Consider the following 20,100-nt stretch of genomic DNA (forward strand, 5'->3'; position numbering starts at 1 on the left):
TCAGAGTATCAGTTTTTGGCCGGCGGATTTGTAAAGCATTATTTTAGCGTTAGCAATACATTCGATTAGCTTTATATCAATAATTTTTGGAGGTATGAAGTTGCCTTTGCACATGGTAAAATGTTGTAGTGCCTTCCACCGATATACCAACTTTGGTGTTGATATCTCAAAGATTTGCTGAGATTTGACCCAAATTCCTGTTTGGTTGCTTTGTTGCCTAATTTGATTGGCTGTACCGGACAAACGGTTTTGAAAATCAAATAGAAAAGTAATACCTGAGTGAGGGTTGCTCTGACCATGATGTGTGTCAATTCTGGGGAAGATTGGAAAAAAAAATTGTAGGAGGAGTAGGCTTTCAAAGGTTTTTGATAAAACCGGAAAATGGCGGAAAATCTATATAACCGGAAATTGACGCCATATGGTGCGTTGAACTCGTCTTGATCCAGGGAATCCAATGGTACCTCATTTTTGAAAATAAGTCAAACGGTTCAAAAGTTGCGTGTGTAAACACAAGTCAAACTTTGAACCATTGGTGGCGCTAGAGTGGTCTAATGGGATACATGAAACTTGGTGTAGGTATAGAAGTAACTGTCCTTAAAGAGTGTGCCAAATTTCACAAAAAGTTATCCAAGGGTTCTAGGGGCTGCCATTGACTCCAATGGTACAAGAATAAAAACTAGAGAGGGTACAATTTCTGGGGAAATTGTAGGGTGTGCTTGCTTGCGTCGGTTGCAGGTGGGTCCATCCTCTAAGTTTTTCCCTTCTAGTGATATTTTCAAGCATTTAGCCTACTCATATTGCATATTTCATTAAGAACCCCCTTTGAAACAGCTGCGAACCCCCTTTGAAACAAGCTACTGTAACAACGTTGTCACTGGCAGTGTGGAATCGCGATTCAAACAGCCCCCCAAAACGTAAATAAGTTTGACATTAATGTAGGGGGAAATGGCTAATTCAAAATAAGTTTGCTAGAGGCAAGCTAGCTGCTGTTGCTCCACATTTCACTGATTGTTTGAAAGCACCGGAAATTAGAATGTTTCTTTTGACATAAAGTTTAGCTGTGGCTTTGAAGACAGTACGACACACTGCCAGTGGGCGAGCCGAGTCTGACTGAGGCTAATGTCAAAACAAGCCGCGGTGTCACTCAAATTCCAAGTTTTACACAAATCACAAAAATATGCTGACCCGCTGGCTATCTTCGCAATCACCATATCTTTAAAACACTGCCTTCCTTCTGATTTTTTATGTAGAATTGACCCTGGTCCGAAATTAAGAAAATACTCATCAGAGATCGACAACAGAAATTAAAAAAAATACAAGCAACTCAATCACTACCCAGACGAAACTTTTGACACCTAGGTTGTCTATGTAGTCCAAATATTGACTGAGGCTTAGGGGGGCAAAAATAAATAATTATAAATATATATGTGAGAGAACAAAGGTTGTGCTCTCGCCAAAGGCTTGAGCACACCCAATAATAATAAAACAATAACAATAGGTTCCCTCCTTACGGAGGAATCCTAATAAGAGATTTTTTAAAATGCATTATACCTTTTGGCCACACGGTGGTACTACCCCAAAATGTTTTGATTACCTTCATGGCATTGTGCAAAAGACGTATAACGAGTTTTGTAATGATAAGCCAATGTGTTCAGTAAATATATCATTTTAGGAAAAAAATCTAAATGGCTGACGTAGGAAAGTGTCACATTTTACGACTTAGTATGTCTCAAAGAATCAGAAGAGTCCAATCTCGTGATTTTTGGTCCAACTGTTCCGAAGTTATGATACAAGAAATCTGATGCGCTGGCTAGATTTAGCAGCATTATATCTACAAAGCACAGAATGAAACATTATCGTTACCATGACGATTATGATTTTACTTCTAGACAGCTATTGTGGCGTACCTGGTTTCCTGTTTCACTAAACAGATAATCCAGTATCATGACTTGCTTGATGACTGTGGCTGGATTTGAGCCTACGACCTTGTGTTCAAAGGAGCCCATCTTATCCCAATGAGAAGTGGTGTAGTGGTAAAATTAGAGGTGGGTAAACTATGAATGTTATTATTCATTTATTTATTTATTATTACGTTTCATTAGGCCTATTTAGATGGAACCGGTAAGGTTGGCTTGTACCTGCATGATCGTATTTGAAAGCACGTTATTAATAGTAGGCTAGCCACTAGCGTTTGTCCCTGTCTTAAAGGGGTGATTGACTGGGATTTTGGGGTATTTCACACTGTTCCTTAAGGTCTCCGAATAGGGTATGTAACATTGGTTGGGCTGAAAATGGCCCGGGTCTGTTCTATGTCCCCTGATGCATCCTGAAATTTTCCCGGCAAAAAACACTAGGTTTTCTCCTTTTATGGTATGCTCATGAATATATAGATGAGCTGCGCGCTGATTGGTTGGTTTACAACGAGTGAAGCTGTGGAGCAAATACGCAACACGGCCAACACTCACTGAAACAATCAGGACTACAACTCCTGTGGATTTATTTCCCACTTTTCTGCTTCCCGCGGCAGAATTTGTGGGAATTATAGTCAAAGCCACCCTCGGCTTTGTCCTAGCAGCGAAGCGCCGTAGGAGAGGCAAACGAGCCGGTGCTCTGGTGCGACTCCGTCGGCGTGGGGCACGCACAGCGTTACCGGGGATATTTTTCTCCAACGTGCGTTCACTGAGCAACAAACTGGATGAACTTCAGCTACTGGTGTGGAAAAACAGAGACTTTCATTCATCTTCCGTTTTGTGCTTTACGGAGACATGGCTGACTGAACTGATCCCAGACTCTGCGCTACAGCTAGCAGGTTTCAAACTGCTGAGAGCGGATCGTGACCCTGTGCTCTCTGGCAAAACGAAAAGCGGTGGTATTTGTTTTTACATTAACAGTGGCTGGTGTGAAGATGTGACAGTGATTCTGCAGCACTGTTCTCCTGATCTGGAATCATTTTTTATTAACTGTAGATCTTTTTACTCGCCACGAGAGTTTGCATCATTCATTCTGGTTGGCGTCTACATGCCTCCGCAGGCTAGCGTCAACGAGGCTCAACGTGTGCTCGCCAGCCAGATACTGAGTGTGGAGCATGAAAATCCGGATTCCTTGGTTATTGTGCTAGGCGACTTTAACAAAGGCAATCTCACTCAAGAACTCCCAAAATATAGACAATTCATCAAATGCCCTACCAGAGAAGTAAACACCTTGGATCACTGCTACTCTACAATCAGCAAAGCATACCATGCGGTCCCCCGAGCAGCACTGGGTCACTCTGACCACGCCATGGTCCACCTGATTCCTGCATACAGGCAGAAGCTAAAGCGCTGTAAGCCTGCTGTGAGGACATCAAAACAGTGGACCAGTGAAGCTATGGAGGATCTGCGGGCGTGCTTGGACTGCACTGACTGGATGAGCTCACAGAGGCTGTGACATCATACATCAGCTTCTGTGAGGACTGCTGTATACCAACACACACCAGGGTAAGCTACAACAACGACCAACCCTGGTTTACAGCTAAACTCAGAAGGTTGAGGTCAGAGAAAGAGGCCGCGTTTAGGAGTGGGGACAAAGACAGTTTCAAGGAGTCGAAGAACAGGTTTAGCAAGGCGGTGAGGGAGGCTAAACGACTGTACTCAGAGAGACTAAAACACCAATTCTCTGCAAACGACTGCTTCTGTCTGGAGAGGGCTCAGGCAGATTACCAACTACAAGCCCAGAGCCCCCCACTCCACTAACGACTCCCGCCTGGCCAACGACCTGAATGAGTTCTACTGCAGATTTGAAAGACAATTGGACAGTCCTGAACTACCCCTTCCCACCCAGGAGGCCTCCCACCTCCCCCCCTCTACAGTGACGACTCTCTCCATTCAGGATGGTGAAGTTAATAGACTTTTCAAGAGGCAGAATCCCCGCAAAGCAGCTGGGCCGGACTGTCTCTCCAGCCACCCTCAAGCACTGCGCTGACCAGCTGTCTCCGGTGTTTACCTACATCTTTAACAACTCCCTTGAGACATGCCATGTGCCAGCCTGTCTCAAGTCCTCCACCATCATCCCTGTGCCCAAAAAGCCAAGGCCAACAGGACATAATAACTACAGACCCGTCGCCCCGACCTCTGTGGTAATGAAGTCTTTCGAGCGCCTGGTGCTGGCACACCTTAAATCCATCACTGACCCTCTACTGGACCCCCTGCAGTTTGCCTACAGAGCCAACAGGTCTGTGGACGATGCAGTTAACATGGCCCTCCACTTCACCCTACAGCACCTGGACTCCCCAGCATCCTATGCCAGGATCCTGTTTGTGGACTTCAGCTCTGCCTTCAATACTATCATCCCCGCCCTGCTTCAGGACAAGCTCTCCCAGCTGAACGTGCCTGATTCCACCTGCAGGTGGATCACAGACTTCCTGTCTGACAGGAAGCAGTGCGTTAAGCTGGGAACACAAGTCTCTGACTCCCGGTCCATCAGCACCGGATCACCTCAGGGCTGCGTCCTTTTTCCTCTGCTCTTCTCCCTGTACACCAACAGTTGCACCTCCAGTCATCCGTCCGTCAAACTCCTGAAGTTTGCGGACGACACCACCCTTATTGGGCTCAATAAGGGTGGTGGTGTCATCTCTGGTGGAGACGAGTCTGATTATAGGTGGGAAGCGGACAACCTGGTGACCTGGTGCAGTCAGAACAACTTAGAGCTCAATGCTCTTAAGACAGTGGAGATGGTTGTGGACTTCAGGAGGAACACAGCCCCACTCACCCCCATCACCCTGTGTGACTCCCCAGTCAACACTGTGGAGTCCTTCCGCTTCCTGGGCACTATCCTCTCCCAGGACCTCAAGTGGGAACTGAACATCAGCTCCCTCATCAAGAAAGCACAACAGAGGATGTACTTCCTTCGGCAGCTGAAGAAGTTCAACCTGCCAAAGACAATGATGGTGCACTTCTACTCAGCCATCATTGAGTCCATTCTCACCTCCTCCATCACCGTCTGGTACGCTGCTGCCACTGCCAAGGACAAGAGCAGACTGCAGCACAACAATGGACTGAGACTACAATGGATTTTGGTGTTTTAAAAACCCACCGACACTGTATGACTATGTTTAGCCTGTGTTCTGCTCCTCTCTCTCACCAACCGTCTCTGGAGGAGGGGATCCCTCTCTGAATTGCTCCTCCCAAGGTTTCTTCAATTTTTCTCCTGTTGAGTTTTTTGGGAGTTTTTCCTTGTCTTCCTTGAGGGTTTTGGTTGGTTGAGGGGCAGTTCTATGGGCATATGTGAAGCCCTCTGTGACATGCTTGCGTGTAAAAAGGGCTATACAAATACATTTGATTTGATTTGCAGCGTATCATCCGCACTGCTGAGAAGGTGATTGGCTGCAATCTGCCTACCCTCGAGGACCTGCACACCGAGGACCCTGAGGCGAGCGAGGAAGATTGTGGCCGACTCCTCCCACCCTGGACACTCCCTGTTTGTCACTCCCCTCCGGCAGAAGGCTGCGGTCCATCAGGACCAATACCTCACGCCACAAAAACAGTTTCTTCCCTTCCGCTGTTGGCCTCTTCAACAAGGCCAAGGGACCACACTGACTCTAATGACTTATTGCTTAAAACACACTGCTTTTTGCACTGCATTACAATAATGGTATCTTGTACATTTGTATTTTTTGTAATATTTGTATTTTTGTATTTTTATATTGTAATTTACGGAAACTTATATTTTATTGTATATTTAATTCTATTCTAATCCCACTTAGTACTGCTAGTTTATGTACCCTTAGTATAGATAGTCCACATATTTAAATTTTAGGTATATGTTTATTGTATGCACCTTCCTGCCAAAGCAAATTCCTTGTCTGTGCAAACTTTCATGGCGAATAAATCCCATTCTGATTCTGAAGACCTGAAATAAAAACATACAAATAAATCTATTGTGTTTACACAACTGTTTTCAACAGATTGACTTGATATAATTTGAAATGATTACGTTAGTTGTTTCCACTTCTGTTGTCGAAGCAAACTGGATCGACTTAGGTGGGTAGAACGTTACAGCTTAGCAACCAAACTATATCGTCATTCAACTCAGCTTCAGTGAGCAAAGATCTGGACAAACATGCATCGTGAATTGTAGATTTACATGTACGGGTTATTTATTCGAATGAAACAGTCAGGAACATGAAATAACGCGTTAGCCCCATTGCCAATAAACTAAATCATCACACATTACCTATGCTCTTGCGTTAGTAAGCTAAACTAGTTTAGCTACATGCCTACTATTGGTGTTTTCGCCATCTAGCTGTTCTTGCATTCCTTGCAAATCAGTGTTAATAAAAAGCAGATGAGCTAGAGTCTAGCTAATAGAGATGCTCCGATCAGGTTTTTTGGTGCCGATCACCGATCACTGAAATCAGTATTTGCCGATCCGATAATACCGATCACGGTGTCGATCGAAGCATTCTATTTATTGTGTAGCATTATTTATTAAATTAATTATTCTTGGTATTGTATTTTAGGTATTTAAATTACGAGACGAGAGATTATCATGAATTGACAACCATCCGTTCTATTGCAGGGAACGTGCAACATTCCAGTGTAGAACCTCTCTCGCTTACTATAAAATGTGTAAATAATAATAAATATTAAAATAATAATAAAAATATAAATCTTTAAATAAAAATCACAACAATAGAATCACATGTGCAACATTCCACTCTCTAGAGGCTCTCAAGAGAACTTGGAGCTTATACAGTAGCTTTCCTGTGGAAAAATAATACAAACTTAACTGCAACATAAACAGGCTATAGCCAAATATCCAATATGTTTCAAGTCAGTCAGTTTCAAGTCAATTTGTCTGCATTTAGGAGATAACAGACAGAAGATAAAAAGGTGCACAGGAAGTCAGCAATTAAACAAAAAAATAAAAACATGTATATCTATCTGTATAGTGTCTCACTCACTCACACATCCTTTACTCACTCTCTCACTTCACGCACGCACTCACTCGGAGGGGGCATACTAAAGTATTCAAACCTTACTTCTGATTAAGCAGCATCACTGGAAGATTTGCCTTGATAAATATAAGCATATCAGCAATTTTTAGGATTCAACCTGTTCCTCACCTCATCAAATATGTCCTGCTGTGCTGAAATGTCACTCGCTATCCACACTTGTACAAGGTGCGGAGGAAGACGCGTGCTGCTTGTGCGAAAGCAGGGAAGAGGTCTTTATTGGCCTTCCAAAAAGCAGTGGCTGTCCGTGACTGTGAGACCCGCATTCGAACGAAAACAGAGTAACGTCGCACATGCGCGATTCTGAAAATTCCAACCAACTATTTTCCGATAGGCAAAAACTAAACGCTATAGTATGGCTTCAAATGTACAATTAGAGGCTAACAAGTAACACTAGCAGGTAGTAGCATTGTTACGAGTATTATGCTAGGTTGCTAGGTAACGGAAGCTAACTAAAGCTAGCTAGCTTCCGTTTTGGAAAACAAACTGGTGGAAGCGTCGGAAATATTTAGAACTCACGCATCTAAAGTTTAAAGAATCATTTCTTACCATTGGCGGCCTGAAATGCCTAACAAACGTTTTATTGAAACGTCTCTGATAGTAGTTCTCGCAGATTTTATGTCATCTGATGGGCCATGTTTGATCGGCCGTTTTGAGAACGCCGATCAAACCAATAATGGGAATATCGGCCGATATGGATCGGCGCTGATCAGATCGGAGCATCCCTACTAGCTAACATTGACTCGATGGGCATGGCTGATGTTTGTCTATACCGTAGCTCTAGCGTAGAACATCCCTGTGCAAGCAAACAGGATCGACTTAGGTGGGTAATCTTAGAACTAGCTACAGTTTAGCAAACAAACTATCGTGATTCAACTCAGCTTCAATTAGCTCTAGCAATCTAGCTGAAAAATAGATCTGGACAAAGGCATCTTGAATTGTAGATTTACATGACAACATAGGTTATTTATTTGAATGAAACAGTCACAAACAAGAAACAACATTAGCCCCATTGCCAATAAGCTAAATCACACATTCTACCGATGCTAGATACAGGCATTATACGTTAGCATTGCTAATAACTGTTAGCAACAACATCATACAGCTTGCGGTTGTGATGAACATAAGGTCGGAACAGCACCCAACGATGCAACGGCCATCAATTCCATTACCAACTGCCTGTTGGCAATAAACAAATGGATGAATGATAACTTTCTTAAATTAAATGAAGACAAAACCGAAGTCCTACTATGTGGCCCCAAATCCAAAAGAGAGATTCTTATTAAGAATCTTGGAGGCTTAACCCCGTCTTAAACCAGAGGTGACGAGTCTCGGTGTAATCCTGGACTCAGATTTGAATTTCAACTCTCACCTTAATAAAGTGACCAAAACAGCTTTCTTTCACCTGAGGAATATAGCAAAGGTACGACCATTCATAAACCAAAATGATGCAGAGAAGTTAATTCATGCTTTTATATCCAGCCGGCTGGACTACTGTAACGCACTTTTCACTGGTCTTCCCAAGAAAACCACTGAAAGACTACAGCTCATTCAAAATTCTGCAGCTAGATTATTAACCAAAACTAAAAAGAGAGAACACATTAGTCCTGTCCTAGCTACTTTACACTGGCTCCCTGTTACCTTCAGAATTGACTTTAAGGTCCTTTTCCTCACATACAAAGCTCTACACGGACAAGGACCTAGCTACATTGCTAACTCCTTTATAAACTACACACCAGCTAGAACACTGCGATCATCAAATGCAGGCCTATTAGAGGTCACCAGAAGCAGTCATAAGAAGATTGGTGATTCGGCCTTTGTCAATTACGCCCCAAAACTATGGAACAAATTACCCATAAATATTAGGGAAGCAAACACTAGACATTTTTAAAAGACAACTTAAAACGTACCTTTTTACCGAAGCATTTAAGTAATTTTATCTCAAAAGGGTTTTCCTACTTTTAAAGTTGTTTTCTCTCTTGAACAGAGATCTTATTGGGATTTTTATTTTTGTTTGAATTGTTTATCACTTGTATTATTGTTTTTATTGATTTTATGTAAAGCACCTTGAGCTACAATTCTTGTATGAAATGCGCTATATAAATAAAGTCTTACTTACTTACCTCTTTTCAGCAACAGCTTCATAGCAAATCCTGCTTAACATTGTCCCAGGTTTTCAAAACTCTCCTTGGTGAAATGGTCCGAGCAAATTAATACTTTAGCGTTGTACTTAATAGGGATATTCCCATAGATAAACATCAGCCATGCCAGTCTAGTGCAGGGTTTTTCCTGGGTCAAAATGGGTCTTCGGTGCTCCAAAAGAATATATATATATACACAGTTAGGTCCATAAGTATTTGGACATTGACATAATTTTCATCATTTTGGCTCTGTATACCACCACAATGGATTTGAAATGAAACACTCAAGATGTGCTTTAAGTGCAGACTTTCAGCTTTAATTTCAGGGTATTTACATCCAAATCAGGTGAACGGTGTAGGAATTACAACACATTTTATATGTGGCCCCCCCCCCCTTTTTAAGGGGGGGGCACATTACTTAGACGTGCGTAAACGCGCATGACGCTATTTAGAGGTGGATAAACGCAATTTAGAGGTGGATAAACGCTATTTCCGAATTTCGGGAGGTGTGTAAACGGCGTTTACGTGCGTTTAGCCTCCACTACATCCCTGCCAGTGAGCTACTCTCACTGCTGGGAATTGCTGTGTTCAGTTACTGTATAAAAAAGTAAGCCGTTTCTCCTGTGTCGAGCGTTGTCAGATTTGAAGTATAAACAGCTGTAATTCAGTCATATTTTACATATCAAGGTGATTATGGTAGGAAGATGATTAGATTACATGCTTCTGATGACATTTCCAAAGTTTCGTCTCCATACGGTAAACCGTTGCAGAGTCAAGGCCTCACGTCCGCTTTGGCGTGCTCTTTGTCAAAATCGTTTGCGCGTTATCCATGAACGGTTTGACTATCAATAAAATTCTAAAGATTTTTGTCTGCATAATCCGAAGATGATCTGTTACGATTTTCATGAAAATCGGAGCAACCGCCTAGGAGGAGTTCGAAAAAGTTGGCTTTTCGTACAATACAAATGACGTAAAAACCATCATGACGACAATGACGTCACAGGGTCGAATCGTCTGGATCTAAGGAATCCAATGATACCTCAATTAAGAAAAACGGTCTTACGGTTCAAAAGTTATGGGCGTAAACACACTTCCAACTTTGACCCCTTGGTGGCGCTATAGTGCTTCAGTGGTCGACATGAAACTTAGCGACGATAAAAATAAAAATCTCCTCTTTGTGACGTCACAAGGAGGAAGGTTACCTCCCCTCTCTCTGCTTTGCCCGCCCAGAGAATCTGGCACGCCCATAAGAAACTGAGCTACGACCGTACAAGTGTTTTTATCCTCGAGAGACATCATGGCTTGCAAACGTTGTACACTTCTTTGTTATTTGGATAACCGTTCTGCTGTTGGTGTTATGGCTCGCGCGATATCCGCCTTTGCCCTCATTGAAATGACTGTGTGTACCTCTGCAAACCAGGGTTATCAGACGAGAATGGGCAAATTCGAGGCATCTTACAGCAACGGGGATAGCCATTGCGATACATCCATTGTAAACATTAGCGCATGGTGCCGCCCCTCCGCTCCTCGTTAGCATTTAAAGCTACAGACACCAAAACTGTTCTGAGGAAAGCTCCTTGTGGGACTGCTAGTAGTGGCTGTAATTCTGCACCAAAGCTGAATTTCGGGAAAGAGACTTCTGATAGGGATGGGACGTATGGCACTGACGCATCGATGCTTGTGTCGCAAAACCAATACGCACAGTTTCGAAAAAGTGTTTTGGAGCTTGTATCAAATTACGAAACCACGTGATAGATGACGTTCAATGCTTCAAACGTCACGAACTGGTTCGAAGTTTTGCCGCTCTTCTGAACCAGAGCCATAGAAGGAACGAAGCCACTGCTTCTTGTTAAAGACAAATCTCACATTGCCAGATAAGCAGCACCAGGCATCGCTCGAGTTTCTTCCATCAGTCATTATTATTTAGCCAAATCCGTATTGTATAATTATAAATCCGTGCACTTGAGTGTTGTGTTATTTTATTGAAATGAAACGTAACATGATAGGACTAGGTAGGTCTATACAGTGCACAGAAAACAAATGTTGATGATTCGTCAACATTGTCAACAGTAATAATAATTAGTAAAAATAAAGTCCCCCCAGTTCACAATCGGCCTACATTTCACAAATGTTAAGAATAAGAAAAAATCAGTATAATCTAGTTTAATTTATATAAAAACCGTATCTATAAAGTCCGTCCACCCGCATCGATAAGTAACGGCTTTTTCGGTGGTGTAGCTGGTTAAAGTGTTGTACGACAACGTATTGATTATGAGAGTCTGTATACCCGAGTTGGCGCCTCAGTGCCGCGAATCTCGGAAGATATTCTTTAACTTTTACTGTGAGAAAATGACATAATTCTAACGGCTTACAGATGTATCACAACATTTTAATGTGTGAGCACTAATATCAGATAAAAATGAACACATGTAGCCTTAATTAAAATATTAAATAACGTAGGGTAGTCTACCGTCGGAGACAACCACTACGCCTCATTCAGCCAATTTAAACGGCAGCTATATGACGCTGTTCATTTTCAATGCGCCGATAGTTCGGCTTTTTGGGCCAGCACAATCCGGAAGAAACCACCAAAGCTTCACAAGGCATCGTTCGCCCATCCCTAACTTCTGATACAGTATTATGGGACCACTAAGGCCTATATAAATGCATCCAAAAACAGCATGTCATGTCACCTTTAAGCGAAACGGTCTCATGCTTCAAAAGGTATGGGCGTAAACACACCTCCAACTTTGACGCCTTGGTGGCGCTATAGTGCTTCAGGGATCGACATGAAACTTGGTGACAATAATCAGGAGACCGTTCCCAATCAGCGTGCCAAATTTCTAAACTTTGCACCAATCGCTATGCATAATAATAATAAAACTAACAAAAACAATAGGTGCCACCTGCTTGGCCTCTAATAAAACCAATAGGTGGCCCCTAATAATAATACCAACAATTAAAATAGGGTTCCTCCTGACGAAGGAATCCTAAAAATGACAATAAAGGGGGTTTTAGTAAATGAGGAATAAATGAACAGAGTAAGGCCTTATCTTATGAGGCATTCATACAGGCAGCGGCATGTAAAGGCATCGAGTTTCAATGCATTGTCAATTAAATGGGTAGTTGGGGGAGGAGCGTCTCGGAGTATGGAGCAAGCAATTTGAGTTTTGTGAAAGTTAAGAAATATTTAACTTTTTGGTGACTTGGGGCGCTTTAACAGATCAATGGACCCAATACGGGAATGTGGTGTTTATATTCATGCTCTCTAATCAGCCCAGTGCTATATTAAAATGTTTTGCATGATTACCGAGTATTAAAGAAAAATGCTGTAGTACAAATGAAGCCATCTCCCACCTTCCATGGCAAATCAACAATGTCCTTATTACTGTTAAATGTGATAGGCTGTCCATGTGTTTGAACTGCTTGATAGTGTAATGGTGACAATAACGCAACATGAAAATTTACCTCTTGAGTGCTCTGGTCTCCTTGCCTCCAACTGTTCAGGACATGAAACTCTGAATCACTGACAATGTAATTGACCTGAAAGATACCAATCGTCACAACATTACATGAATAGAACACTACAGGAAGAGAAATACATATTTCAGCAGTAGTGTAGTTTGGATATTCAACTATTTAATAACAATTTGGAAAACAAACATCTGATTCCTTCATACAACCATATTCATTTCATTAGAATTTGAGGACGATGTGACGCGCAAGAGGCAAAAGCTAAAGCTCACCAGTTTGTTTGTGGGGTATACATCATAAAGGATGCGGCAGTATTCCATGGAGCACTCTACGGCACAGGTCCACAGGGACTTGGATACAGGAGCCAGCGGTATAACCCCCTGTGCACGATTCTTGGTAAGCACGTCACACTCTACCTGTTGACGGCTGGATTCAGCCATGTAGGGGCAGTGGTCAACCACAAATGCAGTTTTGTGGGAAACCGAGAACATCATCTTCGGTTCAGCCATGTACAAAATCTGTTGGGGTGAGCATGTAGAGAATAAATTTGAAAGTGGTCAGCCACAGTGTTAAGTTGAAGTGAATCAAACACTAATTGAATGCTATTTAGCTGACACGTAGCTAACTAACCTTGAGTAAATTGACAAGAGGGGTGTTTTATTTAATATTATTATTATGGCACTACTGCCAATTATTTTCCTTTAGGTAGATATCTTTCCATGAGCACATGCATAGTATTAAAAGCTACCTAAGGGAGAATCTCGGCATTCCTTAAAACGAAGAGATTCCAAACTCACTTGGTCTTATACCTAGTGTAGTGTGTTAACCTGGTATGAGAAGACCTAATCCTGTAACGTTTGGGTAACTTACCTAGCTAACCAGCTCCTTAACATTTTCAAATAAAAATGTTTTTGGTGATCAAATACCTAGCTCTAAATATATTACAAATACATGTTTGCAGCTAATTTACCTTTCCCTGGAAATAATCCATTCCTTGTTAGTCCGGCTAGCTAGCCACTTCTGTAGCTAACGACGTTCCCAAATAATTGCTAGTTAACAAAACTAGCACTCGCTTTGTTAGCAACGCTGGATTGTTAGCACACTAAACTAGTATAGCTAGCTAGCCAGCGTGCTTCCTAGTATATAACGCTCGGTTAGTGCTAACTAGCATACATTAATTAAATGTTCAATAAACTTGGTTTGGTACTGATAACGAACATGGAAAGAATCGGCTGCAGCTGCAGTGTCCCAAAACCAAAACAAACAGGCGACAGCAGTGGCAGAAGATACTTTTTCAATAATATTCTTTAGTGGGGTTTTCGGGAAGACTCCAATCATTCTGGCTAGCACCCTAGCTGGTTGGTTTTCTGTCATATATGCTCGTGCTACTCCTTTGGTTTCCAACAAAGGTTCCTACCTTTGGAGCTGAGAAGCCTGATTAGATTGACTAGGCCTGGAGACCTAATATAACCTCTAAATCAGAGTATTGTATTTTACATCACGTGTGTATTCTCATCTGTAACAGAGCATTGGGGTCCGTGTACCTTGTGGCCATTGGTTTTTCTATTTTGCAACCCGTGTTGACAAACGCAAAATAGGGCCGTAATATCGTTGTCACTTTAGTAAGTCGAAGATGGGCTAACGGCTTGTTGTTGGAACGCTGCTTCAGCATTCAAAGTATTGTTCTTTGAATCTTTATTCAACTTCTTCATATTAATATTATTATTGTTGGAATGCTGCTTCAGCATTCCAAGTATTGCTCTTTGAATCTTTATTCAACTTCTTCATATTAATCTTCTTCAGCCGTTTCAGGCTATGACTGCTATATCTTTTCAGCTTTGTACCTCTTATGTTTGAATTAATATAAATCAATATTCAGTTATTTTTAACATGGGATTCCAATGGAGTTTTCTTTCAAATCCTCTCAAACTTCTTTAAACTTCAACTTCCAAATCCTTCTTCTTCCTCAATCTTTCAGAGCCACCATTTAAACTTTAAAATGTTGACAAAACCCTAAACTATTTTTAAATAATTCAGCTTTTTGATATCTATTCAACTTTTTCCAATATCACTGATTATGTTTCATGACTTTTTCAAACCGTTTCTGAGATTTACATGGGTGTGTACGTGAAACCCTAGAGTGCAGACTGAAACGCTTAGAGTGGAGGGCAGCTTCGGATGTCGTTGAAAAAATATTTCTAGTTTGCCAGCATTGCCACAATTTTCGCTCTTCATGCTTCATTTTTGGATCAATATATAGCTAATTTTGTGCTTGTCGTAGACAGTTGTCTGTTGAATCCAACAGACGTACACATTTGTTCAGAGCCCCACGAAAGCGAGACAAAGTCCAACTCTCGCCCCATAGAGACCAATGCAAATCTGGTGACAAAATCGTCAGAGAAAGCAAAAAGAACAAGATTTTGAAACTGCCGGTAGAGTCGTATTTCTGACGCACAGAAATATAAAGGACATCTCTAGTTGCGGCAGAGTCTTGGGTCTCGGAAAATATCCTTATTTTTTGGATTGGACGTATAGTTTTGCGTCTAGGTTAACTTGTTTGAGGTGTGGATTCTAGCTACATTTCTGTTATTCTTTGCCCTCAGCGTGTTAGCAATCATAGGTGCACCATCACCGTGGCAACGACAGACACGCACCACTCAGTCTCTCACACAGGTGATTGGTATTAGCTGATTAGTGGAGTCACAAGACAGAGTTTGATAGTATTTCAACCTAATACAATTTACAAGAGGTGACTCTGCAGGTGCTGCTAATATCTCTTTTACTACTATTGTTAATGGTACTGTTTTATTCTACTACGCCACTGAGTGCGTTTACTTGATCATGAGAACCCGATTACTAGCAATTGTCGGTTTATGCCATACGATTACTCCGATTACATGTGTAATTAGTTATGCGATTACTCAATAAGCGCGTCTACATGATTCTTTTTATTAATCGTTGTAAGCTCCACGGACAAAACTTGCACCATCATCCTTCAGCAACAAAGTGTCGCCGTGTCTTCCTGTATCGGCCCTACTGCTGTATGTTTCATTCAATCAACACATTGAATCCTACTAAGAAAGCCGAGTAAACGCACTCAATGCACACATCTGCTACTGCTATTACTATCCCAACTATAATTTCAGCTGTTAAGACTATAATATTCTTTTTATGACTAGCTAGCCTAGGCCTACTTCTTCTTCTGTTTAACAGTTCAGCTTTCAGATTCTCCCGCATTGTATTTCAGCTCTTAGCGTTGTTAGATGATGCAGTTCAGTTTCCACACTGCCTCTTTTGTGTGACTCACACGTATTTGACATTAATTTCAGCTTGCGGTATTTTCTCAGTTCTGTATTTTCTGCAATTTAAAAACAAATAATTCATATTTCAGCATTCCAACGCATTTTCTGCAGGAAATGCACTTTCTAGTTATTATTCTATTTCTTCCGCTACACCTTTCAGCGCCTTCAAATCTTCGGCTATTAAAACCATTTAGCTATCAAAAAATTCAGCAGTTTCAGGCTATGACTACTATATCTTTTCAGCTTTGTACCTCGTATGCTTGAATTAATATAAATCAATATTCATAATATTTTTAACATGGTTTTCCAATTGAGTTTTTTTTTCAAATCCTCTCAATCTTCAACTTTCAAATCCTTCTTCCTCAATCCTTCAGCCACCATTTAAACTTTAAAATGTTGACAAAACCCTAAACTTTTTTTTTATTCAGCTTTTTGATATCTATTCAACCCCTTTTAATATCACTGATTATGTTTCATGAGTTTTTCAAACCGTTTCTGAGATTTACATGGGTGTGTATGTGAGAGCCTAGAGTGCTGACTGAAACGCTTTGAGTGGAGGGGAGCTTTGAAATCAGTTTCAAAAAGTATATCTAGTTTGCCAACATTGCCACAATTTTCACTCTTCATGCTTCATTTTTGGATCAATAGACGGCTAATTTTGTGCTGGTCGTAGACAGTTGTCTGTGGAATCCAAGAGACGTACACATTTGTTCAGAGCCCCACGAAAGCGAGACAAAGTCCAACTCGCCCCATAGAGACCAATGCAAATCTGGTGACAAAATCGTCAGAGAAAGCAAAAAGAACAAGATTTTGAAACTGCCGGTAGAGTCGTATTTCTGACCGCACATATAAAGGATATCTCTGGTTTCGGCAAAGTCTTGGGTCTCGGAAAATATCCTTATTTTTTGTATTGGACGTATAGTTTTGCGTCTAGGTTAACTTGTTTGAGGTGTGGATTCTAGCTACATTTCTGTTATTCACTCTGCCCTCAGCGCGTTACAGTGCGTTCACACTGCAGCGACGCGAATCGCTTGCCATCGCTTGCCTTCCCACAGTTCACCACGCTCGGGGTAGTTCAAACAGATTAATGTAGAATGTAGTTCTCTAAAGTCACTGTTGTAGTTGTCATGGCCAAGTGTGCAGACTTGGGTTTACGTACTCGCAACATTGATCAAAATACAACTTGTATACAAAATACAAAACTGTTTAATAGACATACACGTTGACATGTGTAAAAACCTTTTATTATATTACTCGAAGTCTCTGCTAATCTGTCGATACGATACAGTAGGGAGTTCCAGCCGGGCTAGCTAGCTAGTTACCACAGAACGAAGTTACGTAATGTGACTAGACTGAATTAGAAAGTACAAGCACCAACAACTTCGGCAACCTTGCGCCATGCATCGTTTGAAAAAAATTAACATCTGTACGAATACAGCTATGTATCGTACAAGACTGGGTAAGCAGCCACACAAATGATTAGTTTCTCCTCCACCTTGAAACCTAGAAATGTTTACCATGGTTGCTATGTTACGAGAAACAAGAAAACACTCCGATTGGCCATCGCTAGCGAAAATCGCTCTTCATTTACATAAAGTTGAGAAAATCTCAACTTGGTCGCGTCGCTACTCACAATGCACCACGCAAGCGATTCGCCTGGCTCCATAGAAAATGAGTGGAAAACATATTGTCGCTCGCATCGCGTCGCTGCAGTGTGAACCCACTGTTAGCAATCATAGCTGCACCATCACCGTGGCAACCAAACAGACATGCGCCACTCAGTCTCTTACACAGGTGATTGGTATTATCTTATTAGTGGAGACAGGGCAGGGCTGGACTGGGACAAAAAATCGGCCCTGGCATTTTTGGCGCAGGCGGCCCACACTCACCGTGACTGGTCAGACACATTCCCTGCAGACAGTCCTTAAAATATGGGTGCATTCTATAATATGATTTGCCTAGTGTTCTGCGTTCATGTGAGGATCAAGGAGGGTCTCAAGACTTATCTGTCGATCTTACACTTAAATAATTAATTCATTCTTAGAGTTATAATTTGTATATGGTATAAAAAAATATCTACATTTTGATATTGTATTGTGATTATTACTATTTTGCTTAATATTGGCTTAGCAACTTTTAAAACTGTTACTGTTAATTTAAATTAATGTAAGATTCATATTTTGTGGCTTTGGACAAAAGTGTCTGCTCTCCTCCTCCTTGGCTTCTTCCCTGTCAATGGGCTCTATGCACGTAAGTAGAACGTTCACGACAATGCCAAATAATACGGTTCACTTACTTCCGGCGCTCCAACTACTTTGAAACAATGGCGCGGTTTTATACCAGGGCCCCGTTCGTCGTAAGGGTTGAAGCTAAGTTAATCAATTGTCCCTTTAGCCCGTTAACATTAGCGAGATGAGTGAGAACAGCAAATATCGGTTCGTCAACGGCTGATCCGCATCCAAATGATGTGGTTAATTTCAATCAGGCTAAACTTATCAGGGAAATTGCACGTGCACGTCCTACTTCAAAAGGCAGGAAAGGTCGATCACCAAAACCGTGATTTTTTTAACGGTATGATGGCGGAAAAGACGAAAGAGAGAGCGGTGATAGGCTATTGTCGCCATCCGAGCAAACTATTATAATGAGTCTCTAAGAAGACAATAAGCATATTATCATGGCTGAGTCAAACACCGCCACCGCTGCCAGAGCAAGACAAGCAGCTTGGCAAAAAATTGGCGATAAGCTAAATGCGAAAGTTTTGGGGAAATGTATAGGCTCATCTTAAGTGCCTCATTACCCCAATCAATCAGATCACATTTCTTTAAATGTGCCTGCTGGTATAGACTTAATGGAAATTAATAATCGAATGAGATTCTGGCTCCGTTTCTGCAGAAAAGGGGGGCAGTAGACCTTGCACTTGACCACATCTGATATCAGAAAGCCTTTGTCAACCATGTCATCAGTAAGGAGATCAGCTAAGCCTGAACGTCTAAAAAGCTCTTTGTCGCTCACAGACCCCTCATAGAGTGAGGAAACAAAGGTCACTGCACCATGAGAGGCCATCCCAATCAGTCCCTTCATGGTGCAGTGAGATTTGTACGACGAGTACATCTCACTCTGGAGGAGAGGAGAAGATCTGTCTGGCATTTGAGCTCTGTGCAGTCCACAATTACTTGTGTATCCGGGAATTCTTTGAACTCTTCGGGGAGGTGAGCTTTTACATCCTCTTTTTCCATCCAAATACACACAGAGCCCAGGAGTGTGTAGAGGTAGTTTGTCTATGAGGACAAGATGCGGCTTACGGTGGACTGGTGTATTGCGAATCTGTTGGCCAAGTCCCTCTCTTTAAGGCCAGCCGCTAGGTACATCAGGAAGAGGAACAGCTCGTCTATGGGTTATAATGACTGTTGAGATAAAATGTAGAATGTTACCAGGGTTAAAGAACTACATGCACCAACTAAACATGCAAATACAAACTGTGTGTGCAGGACGGACCACTGAGACTGGTTCATTTCTCCTCTCAGCAGCTCGGACCCTTGACGTTCGGATCTTTTTGTGCACTGATGGCTCAATCAGTCCCCAAAACATCATAAAATGCCGGTAACTGGCAAATCTATGAGAAGAAAACAGACAAAGCGTACAGACTTTACAGAGAATAGATACCAAACAGATTTACAGAGATTACCCTACATCCACATCTCCTTTTTCTTTAGCCTTCCTATAGCCTACTCTCACTTCTTGTCCTTCTCTTTGTCTTTTTCACTAACTCCACATGTGCGTGTATGTTATCTCCCCACCATACTCGCTCTCATAGCCCTATCTACAAGCAACAACAAACATCACAGTCGTCAGCCAAGAAATGTTGCCATAAATACTAAAGAGGGGCTGCTTTGACTATAGCATAACATTTTGTGTAGGTTTAGTTTCAACTACAGTACTGCAACTAACTGCTGTCATAAAACATACCACTTACCTTGTGTAGAAACGAATGTCGTCGTTGGATCCCGCAAACCTCTGTAACCCGAAGGTGGCCTTAATTTTCAGTTCCTTCAACTCTCTGTGTAACAGCTCGATCTCTTTTTGGAGTTCCTCGTTTTTAACCGCTGCCATGTCCAGGCCTGCAGGTTCAGAGCAGTAGTCGTGGTCTGCGACAACAGCGCACTCCATGGGTTCTGGAGACGGCACAGTGGGC

General features: G+C 41.8%; 1 protein-coding gene across 2 annotated transcripts in view; it reads right to left on the reverse strand.

Moving 5' to 3' along the window:
* The window catches only part of ints13 (integrator complex subunit 13), a 53,952-nt gene extending 39,994 nt beyond the window's left edge, over nucleotides 1–13,958 (reverse strand). For both annotated transcript variants that reach the window (XM_067254665.1, XM_067254664.1), the window contains exons 1-3: nucleotides 13,577–13,958; nucleotides 12,879–13,124; nucleotides 12,601–12,675 (exon numbers count right to left, since the gene is read on the reverse strand). In XM_067254665.1, coding sequence (XP_067110766.1) covers nucleotides 12,601–12,675; nucleotides 12,879–13,124; nucleotides 13,577–13,597 — 342 coding nt within the window. In that variant the 5' untranslated portion in view covers nucleotides 13,598–13,958. The remainder of the gene's footprint in view (nucleotides 1–12,600; nucleotides 12,676–12,878; nucleotides 13,125–13,576) is intronic.
* Nucleotides 13,959–20,100: the final 6,142 nt, after the last annotated feature.

The sequence above is a fragment of the Osmerus mordax genome, chromosome 17 (genome assembly GCF_038355195.1).
Source record: "Osmerus mordax isolate fOsmMor3 chromosome 17, fOsmMor3.pri, whole genome shotgun sequence".
NCBI classification, from domain to species: Eukaryota; Metazoa; Chordata; class Actinopteri; order Osmeriformes; family Osmeridae; genus Osmerus; species Osmerus mordax.